Here is an 18,254-nt window from a genome sequence, read left to right on the forward strand (position 1 = left end):
TCTGTGTCTTCTACAGGTACGATCGTTATTGCAAAGTTCGTTATTAACTACTGTTATTGTAAAGAATTTGTTTACCAACTTTATTTATACGTGTTTAATAATTGCTCTGCAATTGGACTGATTACAGTTATTGGACTATTGGATATCGAGGTGACATCAAAGCAGCAATCGGACCGAACGCTTTAAAATTGCAGTTGTCAATATAAGCATCAACTGGTGCTTCTGTCGCAGGAAATATTGTTCTGCGGGCTCTTTTTCGGGTATGAGTCTACTTTTATTGCGAACTCAAAAGACCCAATTATTGTAAATCAATATTTATATAGTCATAACTGATTCAAGTTAACGATATATTGTTATATAAATTATCACTAGAATTGTTTTCAATCAAAAGTACATCTTTTTTTCAATTCGCGCCCGTCGAACCGAATTTTCAAGTCCACATATACATAACTGTCTTTCTTATCAGCATACAATCAGAAATGCAGCAACTGGAGATGTATATTTTGGTATTTGTTTCGTTTTTGTACATGTATTTTTAAATAATGCTCTTTACGCGAATATTAAAGCATACGCTTTATACAGTTGTCATATATATATTTTTTAGCAACAAGAATCACATCATATTAAATACTTCAAACTCGCAATTGCATAAGTTCATTTCACCGCTTTTAATGATTTACTTCTACAAAGTGTTGTGTACAAGATATTCAAAAGGAACCATTCGATATTTATATTCTGTAGCATACAAAAAAAGCAAGTTTAGACATCGTAGTCTGACTCTACGGAAATTTATAAAAAAGAGTTTGTGCAAAAGTGACCTTTATCTCGAATCGAAGGTCAAATTGTTTTTTTAATTACAATGTATTCTACTCATTCTGAGGAAGAAGGTCTCAAAGAAACCATCAGTCGCAAATCATTTTCCCGAAGAAAATGTTAAAATTGTAATTCTTAAACTGGCTTTATTCACAATGTTTCTGCATTCTGCAGTCAAACGCAAGAAAAGTAGCATCTATGGATACAGAATAATATCCAGTTAACATCCAAACAGATCAATCCATCGTTATATGTTCAATATTTTCCTTTCTTCTTTGCCTTCTTTTTATATTTTTCCTTTATTCTTTTCTTGCTATTTAAACACTCTCGAACTCGCGCTTTGTTTTGAATATAAAATAAATATTTCATTCTATTTAACAGAAAATAAGGGTCAATTTAGAGATATGCATGTGAATGGAAAGATGAGTGGTAAGCACAGTTTCTATGGCCGGCAGGCTAAAATAAGCTATTTATATAAATATTTCTTTTATATTTGAAAGAAATATTTTCCTACAAATATGAAATAGATATTCCTTGTATACTTGAAAAAAATATTTGTACGTATATTTAAATAGAAACATATTAAATCTATTTTTAATATTGAGGGTCCTGTGCTGATAAATGTAGAAATAACTCGTGTTAATAAGGGAGGAAAGATAAAATTGTAGTTTATGTGGTTTAACACGTTCGTCGCCACGTCACCCATAGCTATGTGACGGGTATACTTCCGTGCGGACCTCGTCACCAAAGTATGGGTGGCGCTCTTCTTGTTCGAGTTAATTAAACATAAGATATTATATATAGAATATACAACATAAAAATATTAAAAACGCACTATACCATACTTTTTATTAATTTATGTGATATCGTGGAAAAAGGGTCTGTGGCGGCACTCGATAGCAAATACCATCACTCGACACTAACTAGTGTCGGATGACGGCAGCGCAGTGGTTAGCACCAGTTGACCGTAAACCTCCGAACAAGACGGACCTCTCAGCCCAGAAAGGGACATCAGGCTTAGGTCCTGACAGTGCGCGCGTCAAAGCACACTAACGCTCCCAAATAGGAAAAAGAAAAAGTGATAAAAAGTGAAAAAAAAAGTGTCGAACAGTGAAAAACATTGCAGTGACATCATCGCCATAAAACAAAAATAAAAAACAAAAACATAAAAGGAAAAAAACAACAAAATTAAGGTATATAAAAAAATGGGAGTCATCGAGAATGAAGCAAAAAGTAAGAAAATGGAATCCGCCTTAGACTTAAAAAAAAAAAAACAAAAACAAAAAGAAAAATAAACGCACAGAAAGCAGCTGTAGAAGTCAACAATAGCGTAAGACTTTCCGCGCAAAAGACGCGGAAACTCAACCAAACACAACCAAACCTGATTGCCAGGACAAAAAGACCAGTAAACGCAAACGAGGAAATTCTCCGCACACAGGAAGAAAAAGCTGCGGAATTCACAATCATGAGGCCCATAAGAGCAACCCCACCTCCAGCAATTACAACCAGCAATAGATTCGACATATTACAAACCGAACCAGAATCTCAACCCCAACAGGGACTAACAAACTACTTAACGCCGTGCTCAACGTTAGAGCAAATAAAAAAAAAACTACTCATTAAGAGGCAAAATGGGTAAACACAGTCCCACCACATCGCCAAAACACTCATCACCGGAGAGGCGACAGGCCTCATCGAACAACCCTGGAGGCCCAGCGCCAATATCATCGCCAAGGGGGGGCCGGACACCGATCGGACACCCCAGCAGACACACCGCGGATGAGCGTACGAACGCCCCTACCACTACAAGGGAAATCAAACCTCCACAATCGTTATCACAACTCAAGCCTCAAAAGACACAATGACACTCATAGAAAAAGTGTCAAATATCAAAAATTTCCACATTAAAAGGATACACACAGGTAAACATGCGCTCTACCTCCGAAACATATCCGACTTTCACAAAGCCAAAGAAACACTCCGTGCAGCAAACGCAACCTACTATACCTATACACCCAAAACAGAAAAACATCACACATACTTACTAAAAGGACTAGACAACAGCTACACTGAAACAGAAATACTCGCAGACCTACAATCATTACAAATAGACGACGTACAATTTACGAAAGTCTCAGGATTCATGACAAACAGATCAAGGGAGAACAATATATTGCTCCCAATTTATATAATTCAACTATCTCCTCACAGCAATATAAGCAATCTACTAAAAATAAACCATTTTAACTATTTTAAGATAAAATGGGAAAAAATAATAAAAAGAAAGGATGACATAATTCAATGTCATAAATGCCAGCGACTAGGGCACACTGCACAAAACTGCAACCTAAACTATCGCTGTGTAAAATGCACAGAGCCCCATGGCCCAGGCGACTGCAGAATAAAAAAAGAAGACGCAGTCACTAAGGACAAAATATTCTGCGTAATCTGCAAAAACTACGGACACCCAGCGTCATACAAAGGGTGCCCCAAACTCGTAGAACTACGCAAAAACCTATCAGAAAAAATAAAAAAAGGCAAAGAAACAAAGGCAAAACGAATTGCCCAAATTAGCCGTAAATACGTCCCAGAACTAAAGTTCTCGGACATAGTGAAACAGCAAATAACAAAAAATAAAACAACCGAAGACACACCACAAAAAACAAACTTAGATCCGCGCCCAGGCCAAAGCCCAACTACAACCGATAACACCCCCCAACTAAACATAATAAACATCATTGAAGACTTTAAAAAAAGCATACTCCAAGCGCTAAAGGAACATCAAATGCAATTAAATGACATAAAAACAACTCTATCAACGCATGAAAAAAGGTTCGACGCCATCTTCAACACTTTCAATAGTATATATGACAAATAACCAAAAACCTCAAAACCAACAAGTACAGCAAAAAAAATATAAATTAAACTTAAAAGATCTGAAAATAATTGCAATAAATGCCAACTCCCTAATTTCAAATAAAAAAAGATACAGTATGCTAACCCTAATAAATAAAAAAACCCCCGACATCGTACTCATCTCAGAAACAAAACTAAATAAAAGATACAAAGTACACTTCAAAAACTACTCCATGATAAGACAAGACAGACCGAACGCCAGCCAAGGAGGAGGAACAGCAATCCTCATTAAAAACCCTATAAAACACAAAACAATTCTAAATGACAAAATAACAAATTTCAAAATCCTAGAAACAACGATCATAAAAATAAAAATAAGCGATAAGGAAAACCTATTTATCACTGCAGCCTACGCAACCTATGGAAACCGGAATGAATTTAGCGAAGAATTCAATAAACTTTTCGAACTCTTACAGCTGAACAAACCGGAAAACTACTATATAATAGCAGGCGACCTTAACGCAAAACACACAAGCTGGAAAAACGAAATAAACAACACGAGAGGCAACTTCATTAGAAACTGGCTAGACAATAAAAGCATTCACTTCAAAACAATCTTATACAGCCCCGAGCTACCCTCTTACCCAAAAGGAGGCTCATACCTGGACATATGCTTAGCAGATGCGCGACTAAAATTTCGAAACCTACGCCCAAATAACACCCTTAAAACCTTAGCCTATGACAGTGACCATAACGCCCTAGTATTTCACATAAAAAAGAATACAATTACAAAAAGACAGAGTGGAAAAAATTCCAAAACATACTCGAACAGAACTGCGAACTAAAGATCTACAACAACGCCAATCTAACAAACAGTCAAATCATTCTTAGATGAAATAGAAAAACATACACAAATCGCTCTCCAAAAATCCGTGCCAATCATAAAACAAAAAAATTCATGCGAGCCCTATATCAACAATAAAATAAAAGAACTACAACGAGACAAAAGCTACATACTCTCCAAAGTAAACAATATAAAATTCAACTATTCTTACGACAAAAGAGAAGAATTAAAATTTCTAAAGTACCTTCTATACGAAATAAAAACACATCTGAAACAAGAATTCGCAAGCTCCATAAACCATCACTGGACGAACAAAATAAAAAACATCTCCAAAAACGACACAGCCAACATGTTCCCACAAATAAATCAAATCTTCAGGCCAAAAGGACAAAACCCCATCCCACCTCTCAAATTGCCCCCAGAAAAAGCCTCCCTCATCCAAGAAGCAGGTATAACGACACTCAACACCATCAAAGACACCGAGGGTAACTTCATAATAGCCAAAACAACAGAAAAACTAGACATTATCGGCACCCACTTTTCCAAGACACACACATAAAACGAACACATGGGCCGTGAACAACTAAACAGAATTATCATCGCCGAAACAAACAAACTCAAAAATGAAATGGAACAAGACATAACGCTAAACAAAACAGTCAGCACATTCTTAAACGAAAACACCGCAGACAATCCCAAACAACCGGAACCAGAAATAAACTACTTCACAAACTACAATCAACTAAACAAAATCTTCTCCAAGCTAAACAACAAAAAATCCTCCGGCTTCAACGGCATCCCAAACATCCTACTCAAGCGCCTACCGAACAAAATAAAATGGTACTACACAGTACTCTTCAAGAATGCACTAAACATATTTCCCCAAAAAATGGAAAAAAGCCAAACTGATAGCTATAACAAAAAAAGATAAAGACGGCTCATCACCCACAAACCTACGACCCATAAGTCTCCTCCCCAACATAAGCAAAGTATTTGAAATAATCATAAAGAACCCCCTCATCTCCTTCTGCTCAAAAAATGACATAATCCCAGAAAATCAATTTGGCTTCCGACACAAACTCTCCACAATTCACGCAATAAACAAACTTACGTCGGACATCTGCTGCGCGCTAAACGCAAAACAACGAGTAGCCGCCTGCTTAATAGACCTCGAAAAAGCTTTCGACACAGTCTGGATCCCAGGTCTCATATACAAATTAATCAAGAAAAACTTTCCCAAATATCTAATTAAAATAGTTTGGGACATGATCACAAGCAGAACATTCGTAATGACTGAAGGTTCACACGCATCAAGCAAAGAATTCTCCATAAAAAACGGTCTGCAACAAGGCACAGTAAACTCCCCGTTACTTTTCAATATTTACAATAGTGACTTACTAAACCTCTTTAATCTCAATACATCCACCCATAAACGCTCCATAGCCTTCGCAGATGACCTAATCATCTACGTAACAGGCCGCAAAACCAAAACAATAAAAACGGAACTGCAAGAACTTTTTGAAAAAATTAACGATTATTACAACACATGGAAACTAAAAACCAACACAAGCAAATGCGAAACCATACTGTTTAGACGCAAGTCAAGCAAAATCGGTCCAATAGAAAGGGAACACTGCAGAAAATTTCAGTTAAGGGAAAAAGCAAACGAAGGGGAGCTCATACCACATAAAAACTGCGTAAAATACCTAGGTATAAACATAGACGATAAACTAAACTACAAGCAGCACATCCAAATCCAACTCTCCAAAGCCAGTAAAGCATTCTGGAGAATAAAAAGATTATTTTACTCTAAACATCTCAACAGTCAAGTAAAAATCCTGTGCTATCAAGCACTAATCAGACCGATCATAACCTACGGCTGCCCAATCTGGTACAACATAGTCTCCCCAATGGAAAAAATTCGCAGATTCGAAAGAAAATGCATCAGAGCTTGTTTGAGTACTTACAGATCCGAACACAGCGGATTCAAAAAATGTGTCAAAAACAAAACAATCTACGACCTAGCCAACATTCACCGCATAGACTGTCACATTTTAAAATTAACAAGAAACCACTTCGCGCAAGCTGCAAAGATACAAGAAAACAGTCTAATCTTCAGTTGCTTATTCCCAAATGACGCATATTACAAAAACACTCTGGCAACAGGCTACATCCCCCCAGAAGCGTTCATATACCTAGACGAAAAAAACTACCTCCAAGACCAAAATAACATTCCAATAATATATCACATAAAAAGAAAAATAGGGACCAAAACTATACTCTACGAAGAAAACTTAAACGGACAAACCGCAGACACTAGGTGGAGATACATGGTCCTCCTTCTGAAAGACACTAAAGACAAACACAGAAAAAACACAAAGAAATATTGGTGGATTCCAAATCCATAATAAAACAAGAGAGAAAACCAGTAAACCGACAGAACACAACTCTGACACCGTATAACACAGGTGTAATTGTAAATAACTGTAAATATTGTAAATAAACCTATTTGACATCCCCCTCCCCCACCCCCTCCCTATTATCCCACCTCCACCCAAGGCAATCAGCGCCCAAAATGTAGACTACCGAAGCGTCCTGTTTTGCGACCAAGTTTTCAGGACAAAAAAATCAACCAGAAACAAAATTACATAAAAGCTCCGCTCCCCAGCGGCTTAAATCCAAAGAATAGATTTAAAACACAAGAAATGTAAAACGCCGACACATAATATAGTATGGCTACGTCGTACCGTCGCGTATCGGTACTTTTGCCTAACACATCTTATCGAAATTCATAGTTTATTGTGAATACCCAATATGTATTAAAAATTGTATCTTAGTAAATAAACTCTAAAAAAAAGCAGTGGTTAGCACCTTAGGTTACGAACGTTCGGAATCCGGGTTCGAATCCCGGCGACCGGAGTCCGATTTTTCTTCCACGATACAAAAATGAGAAGAAAAGCGGCCGTACCCAGCAGCGACATCTACAGCTTAAGTATTCCAATACTACATTTATATTCTGGATAAAATTTTCCATTGTGCTATATCGCATGGTATTTGTTAAAACATTCCAAACACGTTTGGGGTGATTTTGGGCACTTCGAACAAAAGTTGTAGACTTCGTCATCACTACTCTCCTCACTTTCAAATATATTTTCACGCTGTTTATTGGACATTTTGAGGATGAAAAAATCACTGATGTACGTCTCACAAGTATGCTTCTTGACTAAATGAAAGATCTGAGATATCTGCCATAAGATTCCTCGAATTACTCTGGTTGGAAAGCTTATCGCTTTCTCCATTTCAGAACTAAATAATCTTTTCTTTACAATGAATCGAAGGCGATAAACGATGAATTCGCTTGTCGCTTGTCGCTGTATTTACGTTCTGCGTACCGACGGTCGGATTTGGGTCTCGCAGGAAACTTAGTCGAATCACGCTGGGCGACGAACGTATCAATGGAAAAGTGGAGTAATGTTAAGAAGGTAAAGAAAGAGTTGATTAACCCGAGAAAGTAAAGGTACAGAAGGACAGTGAGAGAAAAGGCAGTTTGAAAGCAAGTTAAATCTGTTCAGAGAAATGAGAGACTAGAGCGATAAACGATCAACGTTAAAGCGATAAACAGGAACGGCAGATCGGTAAGATAATGCGAGAAAAATTAATAAGATAAGGAAAGATTAAGCGGTGTCACCTGTCGGGTGAAAAGAGAACATAATCACGAAGATAAGTCAGACACACAAAGAGCAGATAAAACATAGGCAAGATAAGAATAAATAAAGTAGCTTTTGCTTATTCGTGGCCAATGCGTCTATCATACCGACTTAGAAATTCGACTCATTTTAGCGTCCTCTACTTATAAACGACAGCCATCCGATAAAGTATTCATTAAAGAAGTGAGGTGTAATGTAGTAGTTGTTTGTGGTATAGTGCGCTATGGCTGGCGTAGAGGCCGAGATAGGTTCTGCAGCGAGTGTAGATGTCGCTGCTGGGGTATAGCTGCTTTTCTTCTAATTTAGATGCGTTGAAGAAAAATCGGACTCCGGTCGCCGCGACTTGAACCCGAACGTTCGTAACCTAAGGCGCTAACAACTGCGCTGCCGTTGTCCGGCTTTAATTAGCGTCGAGTGGCGGTATTTGTATTCGAGTGCAGTAAGGATGCGTAGGCATCTGGATGCCATCTTGCCCTCGGTGTGTGGCCTGAGGTCTCTGATGTGGATTGAGATTTGGTTGATGTTACAAGGTAACCTCCTTACACGAACGAAAGTAGGTCAGTAGCTTACCTCGTACATGTCGTAGAGGAGAAGATTCGAAAACATAAACTATACTGCACGACATTTTGTAAGAATAATCATAGATTAGACATTGAACCTGCTTATTCATAACATTAAAATTCATAACAGCATATCAACAACCGCCTTATGGAATTTTAGAGTAGAAAGGATTAGAGTTTCCTCTAACTTTTTGCCTCTATAATTAATCAATAAGTAATAGCAGATATAAACAATGTTTATACCTCGATTGACCAATTCGCGGGCATCAGTAGAAAAATCACATGCGCATCAAAAAATCTTGAAATGCTACTAAATGTGGACGGACGATATCTTAGTCAATCCTTCGAGTATAAGATGAAGCAATTTTTGTTGTTTTCTTGCATCTTCATCTTTCATTTCAGTTGTATGTATGTGAATATTTTAACATGTAGTGATCAGTAATTTGTGTGGACATTGTGTGTTGCTCATGCAAGGCAGCGTACAACCACATTTGATAGCAACTTAAGAATACTTAATGCGTATGTGATTTTCCTGTGGACATTCACTGACAGGCCAACCGTCTTGCGTGTGTAAACGTTGTCTAAATATTGTTTATGTATGTTTTTCTTTTATTATTTATCTACGGGAGCAAAGAAGTAGAGAAAATATTAATCCTCTCTACATGAATATTCCATGGGGCGTCTTTCGATATGGTGTTATGGATTTCAATGACGAAGGAGGTTGTAATGTTCAGCCTACAATTTTTCTTGCAAAATGTCGTGCAGGATGGTTTACGTCTCCGAATATTATAATCTTCTTCTCTGAAGATTCATACGAGGTAAGCTAAGTACGTACATAAGTAAGTACGAGGTAAGAATTAAAGTGCACCCCGCTGCTCAAATTGACCAACTTTCTTTCGTTTAAGTAGGTCAGGCCGCGCACGGGGATATTTTGACCGATTCATTGTCAATAATTAAAGAACAAAATCGAAAATGTATCTTTATTATTTTTGATTTTCAATTTATTTTAACTTCAGTAATCATCCCTTAAACTTTTTAGCATCTATAATCGAACACCCTGCGTATGAACTGACGCGTGATAAGACACGACGCAGTAACTTGAAAAGAATGATTTGTGGTGGATTGAGTGAGGATCAATAATATAGAATAACGAGAGATTATTGCTGCAACCCGTCAAATATATTTGGAATAAATTAAATAAATATATGTCGGAGATATTATAAAAGGGCATCGGAGCCGTCCCTTTGGAACTTCGGGAAAATCCCTTAACATCGTAATCTAGATTCTATCATAGGCGTCATTAAACAATTGTCGTCATTCGATCCGATGGTATTTGTTCGAGATTTGTGATAATGAGCTTGGGCTCGAGACGACAACCAGTTGCCGAACGTAGCCGCGGTCAAGGGATGAACGTTTTGTCTAACAAAGGTGTGGAGTAATTCTATAGCTCTCCTTAAAAGAAATACGCGACAGTAAACATTCTAACGGTTTCTGTCCCGTGGCTCGCCACACACAAACCCTATTATTCGAGTAAGATGATTGCCAGATGTCGATGCGTCTGCGCAGTACATGTTCAGCTAGCCTGAAAGCCCATTATAAATCTTAAGATTTAGCTAACTAAAGTCCTTCAAACAGACAAACAGTCTTTGTCGCAACTACGAGAAGATAGAGGAGACCTATTTTTTCAACGAAAGACGTCTTCCACCAGCAACTTTCCCTCGAGGGCGGCTAGCATCTTTTTCTAACCACCGATATGGAGATTGACCAATTAGCAGCAACGTCAATTTCCCTTACTTTCTGAACGAAGGCTTTTCTCGACGAATCCGAGGATCTTGCGCCTTTAGACACACCCCATATAGTTTTCCTCTGTGGCATCATCGGGACGGAAATTCATTCTTTCTAGCGATCTCATCGACGAAAAGAGTAACGCCTTAAGATCAGTGACTATTACGCGTTTTATTAACGAAGAGTCAGACTTAGATTTTGTGAGTACGTGCATCTATCATCCCGTTGACCGCCTACAACCCTATTCCCGACGCTACCCCGACAAATATATTAAATACTTATCAGTGTCTTTCCATCCAAATTTGAGCCCCGCTCGTCAATAAAATTTTAATGTCAATTGAATTCACAGATGATCAATCTACATCGGTCTCCAATAACTTTTTCAATAAAGTTATTCACCAATATATTACAAGATTGAAATACGCTTAAATATAAAATAAATAATCATTGCCTTTCATACTAATCATAATAATCATAATTATGCATTGAATCTTACCTATGATTGCTTATCTGCTGTTTCTATAAACACATCATAGCTGCTGTTCGGGATTTGGAGTGGCCGTCAGTCTATGACTCGGACAACACATCTCCCTTTTTTGGGAAAGTCCAAATTGCCTATCTCCCCAAACTGTAAACATTATGGGGCTGAACTCATTAAGAGGCCAAAAAGTACCTTAAGTGCCCGATGGAACAGGGCAAAGGTAAACAAATGGCAATACCAGAGGATATGCGCCCACGAGAGGACAATTAACCATGGACAGCCCGGGGACGGAAGTCCTCGTCAGTCTCAGTCTTCATCAGAGCGTCGTATCTACTAACCGGATTCAGCCTCATGAAGATCGTACAACCGTCGTGATCAAAACGTCAAACTCTTCGTGTATGTGATTTTCTTCGTTTTTCTTAATTTTCGACGCAACACCATCGCAGCGTGCTTTGTCAAACTGCTTCGTATTTATATATTAATTGATGTAGATTTGGGATTGATAATTAATCGATTCACACAGATCCGATTTTTCTCTCTATATTTCTCCGCCTCGTACAACATGTCTTAACACACAGGATACACTTAGTCAATTAACACATGGTCGACTACTAAGACAAAAGAGCGTCGTTTGTCGAAGTCGTACCACCGTAGCTTGTAGTAACTAGCGATCATGCCAACTTAACTTTTCTCAACACTCCCCTTTGATCGTAGTTTCTACAAGCCCCATAGCTTTGGTAAAATACTGAGTCTTAACTCTATTTAAGCCTTTGGTGATTATGTCAGCAATATTCTCGAGATTAGGTATATATGTATAATTTAATATTCCCTCCGTCACGCAGTTCTTAACATAAAAATAACGTGCTTGGACATGCTTAGAATTTTCAGCAACTACTTCATCTTTGGACCATGAAATAGCCCCGATGTTATCACAAAAAATCTTGCAAGGGCGAGGCCAATATGACAATTGACCCAACTCCATTAACAGTAAGGAAATCCACACAGTTTCCCTCGCTGCTTCCTGCATCGCCACGAACTCCCCTTCGCACGTCGATTGAGCTATAATTGGTTGTTTCTTAGACAACCAGGATATTGCACCACCAGCGAGTATGAAGACATACCCGCTCCTGGATTTCCTATCTACCGTACAGCCCGCAAAGTTCGAATAACAAAACACCTTCGAAGATCGTCCTGTCCTTTATTACACTAGCTTCAAGTCTTTGGTTTTTAGGAGGTACTTAAAAATCCGCCTCACTGCTTTCCAATCGGATACAGTCGGATTTGCGCATCTTTGGCTTAATTTCCCTATTGCACACGCGACATCAGGACGACTCACAGTTGCGACATACATTATATGCCCCGCAGCTTGTTCGTACAACTTATTATCGAAGGGCTCATCACACTCAATGCCAAAACCGGCTTCGCACTCCTTAGCTAGCGGTGTTGACACTCCAACCTCATGAGCAATATCAAACCGATCCAGTATTTGACCTATCTGTACGCATTAATCAAATACGACAGTGGTACTGTTTGGCTTACTCAGGTGGATGGATAGAAATAGAGTATTTGTACCTAGCATCATAATGTCTAATTTCTCCTTAATTTTAGTTTTGAACACTTTAATCCTATCCTTCGTCCCCAACACAAGAATTTCATCCACATACACAGCTACAATCAGATCTTTGGACGCATTCACATACACACACGGATCACTCATAAATGGGTTCAGACTCATACCTTTCAAGATACTATTTATGTACCTAAACCACATTCTCCCAGCTTGCTTCAGTCCATACAAGCTTCTTTTGAGTTTGCACACATACTGCGTCCTGTTTTTTCCTGGAACTTCAAGAAATTCTGGTTGCTCCATGTATATCCTCATCCAGAGGACTGTTGAGATATGCACACTCCACGTCGATATGTTCGTAAACCCACTTATTCTCTGCACACAGAGCAAGCAGAATTCTTAGAGTTATGCGTTTTACTATCGGACTGAAAGTTTCTGAGTAATCAACTCCAGGTTTCTGCCAGAATTCCCAAGCTACAAGCCTAGCTTTATATCTATCAGGGTCTCTCTTTATGACAAGCACCTACTTACAGTCTATAACATTTCTGTTCAAAGGTCTTTGCACAACGTCCCACACATCTTTATCTTTCAGATTGTGTAGCTCCTTCATTATTTCATCATTCCACTTTTCAGCATCTGGCCCCCTCAGGGCTTCGTACACATCCGCAGACACACACATGCTTTGAGTTTTGCAAACGGCTGCAACATGAGCGCAACTATCACACGTCCTTGATTTATGTAATCTTGCCGACCTCTTGGACACAGTCGGTACACTCACAACCTCCCCCCGATTATTGTCACTCGTTATATTGTCCATGAAATAGTCAGTCTCCCCTTCATCGTTTTCGCCATCACTTTGAGTTTCAACGTAAATGTGGTCAACTTCCTCTACAAGTTCAAAATCTTCTACGTCCCATATCCATTCTGAGAATCTCCTTTTTATATTACTCGTATCCATCTTAACACTCTTGTAGGGAAACATATTCTCCTCGAACCTGACATGACAAGATATTGTTACTTTCTTGGATTTTGGTAGATCCTATAACCCTTGACCTGTCTGTCGTAACCTACAAATATTCCTTCATCTGCACTGGTATCAAATTTTCCTCCGCTTTGGCTTCTCAGGTACCAGACTCTGCACCCAAATAATCTCAGTGTGTTGATCTCCCCTTGGATGTCGCATCCCTTACCCTTCCATAATTCCAATGGGATCAAGTCTCCCATAGCAGCGGATGGGCATAGGTTTCTTATGTGACACGCAGTGTTCACAGCTTCTCCCCTTCAGATAGTCAGGGAGCCCTGATTGGGTGACTAAACACCTAGACATCTCAACCAGGGTTCTGTTTGCTCGTTCGGAAACTCCATTTTGCTCAGGGTTCCTAGGGACGGTCTTCCTGTGTAATATGCCTTTCTCCTTCAAGTAACTTTCAAAATTTACCCCGGTGTACTCACCTCCATTATCAGTTTGCAGGGCACTTAAATATTTTGGACTGGTGTAAAGCCTCCACTTCCATCTGGTATTCCTTGAAGCACTTAAGTACTTCGCTCTTCCTGCTGATGATTCTAACGTACATGAAACGAGAGAAATCATCAATGAAAGTCACAAAGTAATTACCTCCGCCTAATGACTTGCACTGAGCCCTGCCACTAACATCGCTGTGAACAATCTCTAAAGGGCGTTAACACATGTGGTGAGCTGTCCTCGGAAATGGCACTTTTGTCACTTTTCCTTTCACTCAGACTCCACATAGTTCCTCAGGTTTCCTCGAGTCCTCCTTCACGCTACTTACGGAGATCTTTCTCATTGCATTTCCATGCAGGTGAACTAATCTCTCGTGCCACGATACAATACTCTTGTATGCCTTTGCCTCAATGACCTCGATGCCTCCGTCATCGTTCCCAGGCTCCTCCTGATCGTTTTCCACGGAGATGTTTGCTACGTGCCTTTCAGATGGTATTATCTCTAGGTAGTACACATTGTCTCCTACCCTTGAGTTGAATATAACGTCCCCATCATCATGTGTTCCAACGGCCTCATCCCTCGTACACACTGTGGTGACACTCTTCATTGCCAATTACCTGATCGAGATTAGATTCACATCTAGCTCAGACTACCATAGAGCGTTCGACAAGGATAGGGTCCAACCGCCACAGTCATTTTCACAACGATCGTTCTCTTTCCCTTAACCTTCAGGTATCCCTTGCCAATCCTGATCTGTCCGGCTGCAGGCGCGAAGTCCACGAACCGATGCCTGTCCGGAGTCATGTGATTCGAGGCTCCCGGGTCAAGGTAACTGATCCCATCTCTTTCCATGTGGCTGATGGACGATAAGTTAACGTAGAGATAAGTCCCTTGGACCTCGATTTGTCTTCTGATTCTCTCTCCTTCTTGCTGTCTTCTTCTTGTATCCTTTTCTTCCTTTGGTTTTTCTCCTCCTTATCTCCCTTCCCTTCTTGGCACTGGTGCGAAATGTGGCCCCGTTTTCCACATTTGTAGCACTTCTGGTCATTTGGGTGTCTGTGCTTTGGCCTCGCGCCATCTTTGTTCTGTTGAGGTTTGGGCCTCCATTGTTTCCAGGCCGCCATTGCGCTGTTTTTCGCGGCCGAGACCGCAGCCGCATCGATCCTTTTTTTTCGAGTAGAAGATAGGATTCACGACCCTCACGGTTAGATCCTTATCGATCCTTGTTGCTCTGAGGTACGTCGCGTAATTTGGATCCGCCACGAGGCCGGCCAAAAAGAAAACATGCCATAACATGGTCCTCAATTTTTATACCTACACTGGACAACTTATCGCACAGGTCCTGGATCCTTCCGTAGTACGTGGAGATATCCACGCTGGGATCTTCTCGATAGTTCTGAGTTCCCTCATGCATAAAACAAAGTCCATCGACGTGGATCTCGGGGCGAACGTGCCGGAAAATGTACGCACGTGCTATGTTGTCCATTTTCATGCAGTCTGGTCTCAACCTTTCTGCTGCCGTAAATCCTGGCTCTACTGCATCCCAGCAGCTCAGAAGGCTAAGCAGGAGGAGCAGCTCAACTAACGAGGCTTCCGTCATTGTCTTCCAATATTCATAATTGCCCTTTCTCAGGATCGGGTTCATATCCTTGACCACATCACCCATTCCCTCCTTGTCGACCATGGCGTGGTCTCTTCTCGGATAGTCTCAGAAAACGCAAAAACTCAAAAATAATTCTCCTTATTATTGCAGTTTACTGCCCTGGGCCCATAACCTGTTAACTGATGTAGGTTTTGGGTTGATAATTAATCGATTAAACACAGATTCGATTTTTCTCTCTATATTTCTCCGCCTCATACAACACGTCTTAACACACAGGATACAGTTAGTCAATTAACACGTGGTCGACTTTTAAGACAAAGGAGCGTCGTTAGAAGTCGTAGCAACTTAGCTTGTAGTAACTAGCGATCATGCCAACTTAACTTTTCTCAACAAAATATAAATTTATTTAGAAATGAGACGAATGAAGAAACAAAAAGAACCGGATTATGAGTCCCTTCTTCATAAAATTCTATTTATATTGTTTTTTGTTAAAAGAGAAAAAAGTAAGGTTTAAATAGTCAGTACACAAAATATAATATTATCCATAGTAAAATTATTATACCGGATATTTTGGTGACCTGATGTATCCAGTACAACCTGAAATAACCGAAATTATATGTATTTATATTAGTTCCTAATTTTTTATACTAAGATATTTCTATACGCACCTCGCTAACCGTTGTCGGGCTATTGACTTAAACTCTTGTTTTAGAATAAATTTCCTAATTCCCATCAGGTAAATTGCAACATACTTCTGCCAATCCATATCCCGTAAATCTAGTTTGAAAATATCGCTGTCATTCAACATTTTCACCTTCCTCACCAAGTCGGTACAGTTATCCCTTTGGAACGTCCATTCGTGCGTGGTGAAATATGTTACCGATCTGAACAGCTTATTGCTACTTTTGAGGAGTTTCATCATTCTGAAATATCATTTTTAATTATTATTATAGATAAAGACAGAGATTATCCCAGAAAGATTGTCCTCGTTGTTCGACGATCGCGAGAATACTCACATTGGTTTACTACGTCGGAGTCTTAAAAAGATATCAATGACGAATGCAGGCAAAACATACGGAATTACACTCAGAACGTTGTAAATATATCTATTAGCTATCATTGGGCACCCCGGGTACCATAGCGTATCGTTCAGTGGCGTTTCTATGCTACACTTCACCACGGCCTCTTTTAACTGACCCCATCTTGTCAATTGAAACATTTACATATGTATACTTATTGAAATTATACTTAATGCGAAGTTTATTATCATCCGAATACCTCGGGAAATATTATAGAATTGATATAAATATTATTTTGTATCACTACTTTTCTAAATTGAAGTATTGAGAGCAAAAGTGGACTTTTGTTTTCTACGTTTGTTTGCGCATTGTCTACATTACGTAAATAAACTGAATGTTTTGGAATATTGTAACAATCGAATTACATGGGTTGAAAAAGATTCGTAATAAACTTTACTTAAAAGGGTTAGCGTTACTCGTGCAGTTGTAAACTTTAACTTCGTGACCACGATGTAGCGTGACATGCCATGCAGTACATATTATCGTGTCAACTACGAAATCGACAGGCACTACATCCATTCTTGCATCTTTCCTAGCCAGTATTGCTGTTGCACATCCTTTACTCACTAGCAGGACGATACCTGGTTACATTAAATTGATTTAGAAATTATTTGTGATTTTCTATTTCCAGATAGGTAGCGCTAATTAGATTGGAAAGAATTCTCGTAATTGTGAGCAACAACAAACTTGAACTATAATAATGATGATCTATTGGAAATGCCTCATTTAACTTCCCACAAACCCAAAGGTTAACTCGACTTTTCTGAAATCTGAGGGGTATTGAACGTGTATCATTGTAAAAGATTTCTAAAAATACCTGTTATTGCAGAAATATTCTCTAGCCAACCAGGACATGGTTCTTCCAAAGAGGCACCAATTATACTTGGCCGCACTATCGCAACTGGCAGATCTTTGCACTTGCTTGCTACAATCTGCTCTGCCAAATTCTTACTGAATGTGTATGTGTTTGGATAAGTTTTTAAAATCCTTTTTTCTATTTGGTTGATCGACGTTTTGTCGAATCTGTCACACATATCGATCACCTCTGAAGGTTTCAAGCTCGTGCTGTGGAGTTAATAATATGTGAACATATTCTTCACGCTAGAATTACAAATATTATATTCGTAAACTATGGAATAACGTTTGAGCCTAACTTATTCTTACGTATAAACTTTTTCCCCGATCTCTTGTAGATTCGCATTACTATAAGCTGTGCTAACGTGGACGAAGCTAATAGGATGCTTCAGTTCGTTCCAAAGTTCGATGATACGAGCAGTACCTTTCGTATTCACATTAATAGCCACGTGTAACGGCTCGTTGAATCTCACAGTGGCCGCGGCGTGAAACACTATGTTTACTTTTTCTAACAAGAGATTTCTATCCTCTCGCGAAAGTCCTAAATCTGGCAGACTCACGTCACCTTTCACGGGGTAAACTCGGCTCAAAACTGATGGGTTCGTTGCTTTGACGCCATCGTAAATCTGAAGACGAAAAGAT

The 18,254-nt window shown here is 39.2% G+C and overlaps 1 protein-coding gene across 6 annotated transcripts in view; it reads right to left on the reverse strand.

Moving 5' to 3' along the window:
* The window catches only part of LOC138188681 (putative fatty acyl-CoA reductase CG5065), a 196,196-nt gene that overhangs the window by 77,563 nt on the left and 100,379 nt on the right, over window positions 1-18,254 (reverse strand). Inside the window, exons 3-8 of one of the 6 annotated variants that reach the window (XR_011175619.1) lie at window positions 17,922-18,238; window positions 17,575-17,822; window positions 17,155-17,338; window positions 16,695-16,880; window positions 16,347-16,601; window positions 16,060-16,275 (exon numbers count right to left, since the gene is read on the reverse strand). The exons of 1 other annotated variant lie outside the window; for it this stretch is intronic. Coding sequence is in view for 4 of the 5 variants with exons in the window: in XM_069130672.1 (XP_068986773.1) it covers window positions 16,197-16,275; window positions 16,347-16,601; window positions 16,695-16,880; window positions 17,155-17,338; window positions 17,575-17,822; window positions 17,922-18,238 (1,269 nt within the window). In the remaining variant the exon portion in view is untranslated. Of the gene's footprint in view, window positions 1-15,913; window positions 16,276-16,346; window positions 16,602-16,694; window positions 16,881-17,154; window positions 17,339-17,574; window positions 17,823-17,921; window positions 18,239-18,254 lie in introns of those variants that run through there. 4 more of the 6 variants (XM_069130672.1, XM_069130671.1, XM_069130673.1 and 1 more) reach the window with 4 other exon arrangements.

Source organism: Bombus flavifrons, chromosome 17 (genome assembly GCF_040668555.2).
Source record: "Bombus flavifrons isolate JBK064 chromosome 17, iyBomFlav1_principal, whole genome shotgun sequence".
NCBI lineage: Eukaryota > Metazoa > Arthropoda > Insecta > Hymenoptera > Apidae > Bombus > Bombus flavifrons.